Source organism: Gastrolobium bilobum, unplaced genomic scaffold (genome assembly GCF_033153095.1).
Source record: "Gastrolobium bilobum isolate Gb01-03AN ecotype WA unplaced genomic scaffold, APGP_CSIRO_Gbil_v1 utg16135, whole genome shotgun sequence".
Classification (NCBI taxonomy): domain Eukaryota; kingdom Viridiplantae; phylum Streptophyta; class Magnoliopsida; order Fabales; family Fabaceae; genus Gastrolobium; species Gastrolobium bilobum.
Window position 1 is genome coordinate 482,454 of NW_026899035.1, and position 6,035 is coordinate 488,488.

At 35.5% G+C, this 6,035-nt stretch overlaps 1 protein-coding gene across 1 annotated transcript; it reads left to right on the forward strand.

The window, feature by feature from the left end:
• The first annotated feature begins 2,055 nt into the window (after window positions 1-2,055).
• On the forward strand, window positions 2,056-5,825 carry LOC133286413 (microtubule-associated protein 70-5-like). The gene is made up of 10 exons (XM_061483828.1): window positions 2,056-2,152; window positions 2,566-2,651; window positions 3,291-3,356; window positions 3,454-3,624; window positions 3,722-3,892; window positions 3,986-4,141; window positions 4,243-4,389; window positions 4,804-4,875; window positions 4,961-5,554; window positions 5,634-5,825. Exons 1-10 carry the CDS (start codon window positions 2,056-2,058, stop codon window positions 5,823-5,825), a joined length of 1,752 nt encoding a protein of 583 aa, XP_061339812.1.
• The last annotated feature ends 210 nt before the right edge of the window (window positions 5,826-6,035 follow it).

A 6,035-nucleotide genomic window follows, 5' to 3' on the forward strand; every position in this document is an offset into this window, starting at 1 on the left:
CAAGTTATCCCATACATTTCAAACTCCCGGTTGACAAACACGTAGAAGACCAAGGGCTACGCCACCAAGTATAAAATACTATATCTCAAATTATATATCTTAAGTTTTATTTTATTTTATTTTTTTGGTTTGGAACATTATATTTTTAAGCTACCAAATCAAACCAACATAAAATATACGCCATAAAGAGGACCGCCTGAAGCTTAGCTTGATTCCACTTTGATTACATCACTATCAAACAATGGTTAGTAATAGCGAAGTTCTATTAAGAAATGATAAACTTCAATCATATTTCATCAGAAAACCCTATTTTTGATGGCATCAGGATTTGTACATTGCCTCTTACCTATCCTCAACTGCTAATTTTGTTGTTGGTAAAGCCTTTCCTTTGTCGCGTATCAAAATAAAACAAAGCCTACATGCCAAGATTTGTTTGCCATTTGGCTTTTGGCCTTTTGATCACAAACAGCTGGAGCCGTGTACTTTTTTTTTTATATATATATATATATATATAATTATTATGGGACAGAATCCGTTTACAAATTTTTTTTGCAATTACACTAAGTAGGACCGGTCGTACACTGTGTGGTTAATGCATGACCGGTCCTACTTAGTGTAAAAAAGTTTGTAAATATAACCTGCCCCAATTATTATACTTTTAAGCAAAGATGACAAATCTCTGAATATTGATCCAAAATTTATTTGTTCTTCGAAGCCACTTTAGTTATTCGCTTTCAAATTCGATTCATAAGTACACCTCTTATGTTATATTAGCAGTCTTATCTGAGTGACCTACACCAAGTAAAAGAGAAATGACCTCAGAACGGTTTTAGCGGTTAAGCAATTCAATAGTCCAAAGTGATATCTTTCCATTGATGCAGATAGAATTTGACAAGTTCTAAGAGTTAAATATTGCGAATATTTTTACCCGCCAAAATAAAATATTTGTTTTTCTATCCTCTCAAGAATTTTTTATTTTATTTTTTGGTAAACTCCTCTCAAGAATTTTTACTGCAGCAAGTCAAGAACATTGTAAAAAAAAAAAAATCTTTTCCTTCTTAGAGTTAAATGATATCTACCCTCAATAACTGTTATATTAAGCCCTTGTAATGTTGATTATTGAAGCAAACGTGTCATCAAATTGAAAAGAAATTTTGCAACTTATGTCACCAAACCAACTAATGCAGTAATACACTATTCTGTTGCTCTGCAATATGATTGATGCTGAACTTTATTGGTCCCCGATGCCATGAAAAGAAGTATTAGGTAGAGCAAAATTAATATTATTGTTTTTATTATCTGAAAAACCAAATGTAACTTTTGATTAACCATATTTTATGTTGAATCAACTGCAAAATAAGCATTGTTTTACCCCAAGAGAGAAACAGAGAGAGGGGTCAGGGGGTGATTACGGGTTTAACTGACAAATAATGTCATTGTCAATTTGTCAGTCTTTGAGCTAATTTCATTTGTTGGGACATTTGCGTTTCTATTTAGAATTCAACAGCCCCTCACGAAAAGTCATTTTTTCATCCCCTGATAACAAGGTCTAATTAAAAAAAAAACAGTCACTAATTCATTATGATAACAGCTGAGACGGAAATTTGAAAATATTGTAGAGGAATTCATCATTTTGGTTTAAATTTTTTAAATAAAGTTCATCATAAATAGGAGCAAAAGTTTGGGAAATACATAAAAGGAAGAAAACAACCGTTACAGTAAAGTGTCAAGGTAGAACGTAGAAAGAGTAGCCGGCTTGGCCGGCCTGTTATGTATCTCTAAGTGTCAATCAAGTTAGCTTCACCAAAGGGAAAGGTCATGTCAATTCCTTATAGAATGCACTCTCTCATTTTGTCTACCTTTGAACAGAACATATCTCTCATTATTATTATTATTATTATATATATTGCCCTTAGAGCCTCCATTTGTTATTGGTGTTTTTGGACTCAGCCTACCTTAGTCATTTAGCAGCACCTAAAAAGGAAACCAAATCAAAGTATTGTGTATACATAAGCTAGTGAGTCCTCCTTTGGTTTATTTGTGAGGGAAAGGGAAATGGTGAGCTGTGAAGAGCAATATGGTGAAGAGCTTCCACTCGTCCAACCAGCTCCAGTGGTGTTGGAGATTAATCGCTTCCAAAACCAACTCAAAGGTTATTATCTCTCTTTCATTCGTCTCTGTTTGAAGAGCTTTCAGTCTTGATCAGGTGTGAAACACCAATGAGTATTATTGATGCTCTATAGAAATTGAAATTTTGTGGGGACCTCTAGAATCTGGTTGACTAGTAAGGGAAGTGGGAGAATGTAGAAATGAATTATGCTGCTTTTTTTGTTAGTGGTTTGAGGTTTCAGTTACTGTTTGATTCCCGGTGTTTCTGTTTCATGTTGATATGCTTTCTTTTCATTGATTACCTATATCTCTCGTTATTATCAGGAAATAATAGTTTTCTTTTTGCACGCCAAAATGAATAATATGATGAATACAGTACGAGAATGTCCATTTCTAGTATCTTCGTATCAGTGGTTCGTCTATAAGCCTTATAACTCAATTTGATCATCAATGCAGAAAAGGTTAAGGAACTAGCGACTTGTCAGGGTGAAATCAAAGCCTTAAGGGCAACTGAAGCTCTGAAGGATAAGGCCATAGAAGAGGTATTTCTTTTAAATGTAGTTTTTTACATTCTTCCAAAGATACACACACCCCTAAAACATTGGCATGGAATTCGGGAAGGAGAACAAATTATCTAATATAATGCACATGGTAGATCATAGGCAGCTTGATGCATCAGGGGACTATTATTGTAAAGAATCATTTCAACTCAAAATCTTAAGGCGTAAGATGATGAGGCGACATAAATTATTTTTTATCTCTCAAACAAATCCCCTCATGCAAGAGCCCTTTGGACTTGAAGCCTAAATATTGCACAGGCCCATTTTTTTGTCTACATTATGTTGCATAGGCCCATTTTTGGTTTATCTTATACTTATTTAATTCCACCACAGAGTGGGGACAGTGAGAATCGAACTCGTGACGACTTGGTCACTCCATCTCTTATACCATGTAAAGAACCATTTTAATCCAAAATCTTAAGGCGTTGGGTGAGGTTACATTAATGATTTTATATCTCTAAACAATTATGCCATGCATGTCACAATAGAAAAATATGCAATTAGATATTTAGTTGTATAGTTACAACAACAACAAAAAAGATATTTAGTTGTATTATAACTACAAAATATATAAATTTCTGTGTACTAATATTAGCTGTGATTCTCTTTCTCCATTTCCAGCTGAGAAATGGAGTCAGTAAACTGGACGAGAAACTTAGAGTTACTGAGGATCATCTCAAACAAAAGGTGCACTGATCTGGTACTAGTATATCTTGGAAGTTGGAACCATGTTCAACAATGCTAGACTCTAAAATACATATTTTTGAAATCTATTCGTATGCAGAATCTAGAAATCAAGAAACTGACAGATGAAAAGAAAGATGCGTTGGCCGCACAATATGCTGCAGAAGCAACACTTAGAAGGGTACATGCAAATCAAAAGGATGAAGATTTGGTTCCAATTGAGAGTGTCATTGCTCCTCTTGAAGCCGAGATTAAAATGTATAGGAATGAGGTAGGTACAAATAGTGCAATTTCCAACAATGATGCATTCACAAGTAAATAAAAAAATGCAAGTGAATACAATACTAACCTCCAATTTGGCTTCATAGATTACAACACTTCAAGAAGATAAGAAAGCTTTGGAACGAATCACAAAGTCAAAAGAGTCAGCATTGCTAGAAGCAGAGAAGATATTGAGAAGTGCACTAGAGAGGGCTCTAATAGTTGAGGAAGTTCAAAATCAGAACTTTGATTTGAAGAGACAGATTGAGATCTGCCAGGCATGAACTTTTATGTTTCCTTTTTCATATATGGTTTCTATAGTGAAGTGTAAGTGGTTCAGCCAATTTACAAATTACAACTACCATAAACAGGAGGAGAACAAAATCTTAGAGAAAACCCACCGCCAAAAGATTTTGGAAGTTGAAAAGCTTAGCCAAACCATTCAAGAACTTGAGGAAGTGATCTTAGCTAGCGGAGCCACTGCTAATGCTGTTCGTGATTATCAGCGACAGATTTCTGAATTGCAAGTAGGCATATCTTACTGCCACTGCCATTCTGAACATATTTTGGAGATTATAAGACTTGTTGGTTGATCTTTGTAGTAACTTGGTTTTGCATAATTTTTCAGGAGGAGAAGAGGACATTGGAGAGGGAGCTAGCAAGGGTAAAGGTTTCAGCCAACAGAATTGCAAATGTTGTGGCTAATGAGTGGAAGGACGAAAATGATAAGGTCATTCCTATCAAGCAATGGCTGGAAGAGAGAAGGATTATGCAGGTATATCTTCCCCAGAAAATCTTTGGAGTTCATATGTTCCTGCTTTCACACCCCAAAATACTATTTTTCCTGTTAGTCATATAGTTTTGTTCCTGATAACTACAATAACAATATAAAACCATTCCCTTTTAAGTCCCAACTAGAGGATAGGGGTGACGACAATTTTTGTACGCAACCACCTTGCCCTTACATATTTGTAAAGAGTCTATTTATAAATAAATAAATTTAAAAAGGATAAATTTCAGTTGAAGTGGGTGTAACCCTGAGGAGTCCAGTCAAGGGAAGCTAATATTCATGTCCTAACTGTAGTGAGAATAGCTTACAAAGACAATTCAAAAAGCTTCTCTTTCCTAAAACTTGTTTATGAAATTGAGCAAGAAGTTTCTATCATCAAGTATGTCCTTGCATATGTAGGCAGAGATGCAACGGTTAAAAGACAAGCTAGCTATATCAGAGAGAACAGCTAGAGCAGAGTCACAATTAAAGGTATTTTTCTGACTTATTTTTCTACCATGTAAGCATCTAAGTCAATTTTTAACGTATAAATAATGTTATCTGGTTTTTGTTTCAGGATAAACTGAAGCTGAGGCTAAAAACACTAGACGAAGGCTTAAAGCATATCTCAAGCAACCCAACTATTTCGAATGTGTTTTCTGGGTCTCCAAAATCAGAAAAGTCTAACATCTTAGGTTTCCTAACAACCAGTGGTGGACTGAAAAAGAGATCCACATCACAACCAAGAGCATCTACTGTTGGAAGCTCTTTGTTCCAGCAGCCAAATATAAAAAACAGCAGAGACATTGTTGCTGGGAATTTAAAAACGGGAAGCCCTACTAAAAAGAAATATAGTTCAGCAGAAAATGTGTTGAAGAAAGGGATGTGGGCGTCAAGAAGTAAAGTTGCTGATAGCGGTGAAAAGGAAAATGAGATACAGGTGAACACAGCCATGAATGTAACCCGGTGCAATGGTGAAAGAGAAGCCACAGAAATCAAAACCACTGATAATGTGAATGGAGACTCCGAAAGCAAGAAACCAAATGATTCAGGCGGTGACGATGTGGTCTCAGGTTTTCTATATGATAGGCTGCAAAAGGAGGTCATCAATTTGAGGAAGTCTTGTGAAATTAAAGACAGTAGTTTGCATGCTAAAGATGAAGAAATTAAGGTAATAGTAACAGCCATGCCCCAACCCCACCTCATCCCTTCTCACATTGAACTAAAGAAATGAGATATTGCTTTTTCAGATGCTCATAAAGAAAGTTGATGCACTGACAAAGGCCATGGAAGTAGAGTGGAAGAAAATGAAAAGAGAAGCAGCTGCTAGAGAGAAAGAGGCTTCATCAACCAACTCAGATGATAAACAGAAAAACAGAAGCACAAACTCCTCTAAAAGGTCTTGTAACTTCTCTTTTTGCAGTGTGGCTGGTACCTGTTAAGTTTGTTGTGCTTGTCTTAAGACTATGCCGTAACAATTTTATAAAATTGCTGCAGGGCGATGAAAGAACGTTGAAGATTCTTTAATTGGAGATAGTTGAAGGTATTTTATTTATCAGTGACAACTTGTGATTTTTCTTTGTAAATACTGAACATTTGGTGAGGTAGTATCTTGAAATAAATTTCCAATGGGGAAAGGGAGTTCGGGAATC

Excerpts from the sequence above, each read along its gene's own strand:
- LOC133286413 (XM_061483828.1), top strand. The coding sequence starts at position 2,056 with ATGGTGAGCTGTGAAGAGCAATATGGTGAAGAGCTTCCACTCGTCCAA. Across the intron at positions 2,153-2,565 it reads CTTCCAAAACCAACTCAAAG|AAAAGGTTAAGGAACTAGCG; the intron begins GTTATTATCTCT and ends TCATCAATGCAG. Across the intron at positions 4,876-4,960 it reads GAGCAGAGTCACAATTAAAG|GATAAACTGAAGCTGAGGCT; the intron begins GTATTTTTCTGA and ends TTTTTGTTTCAG.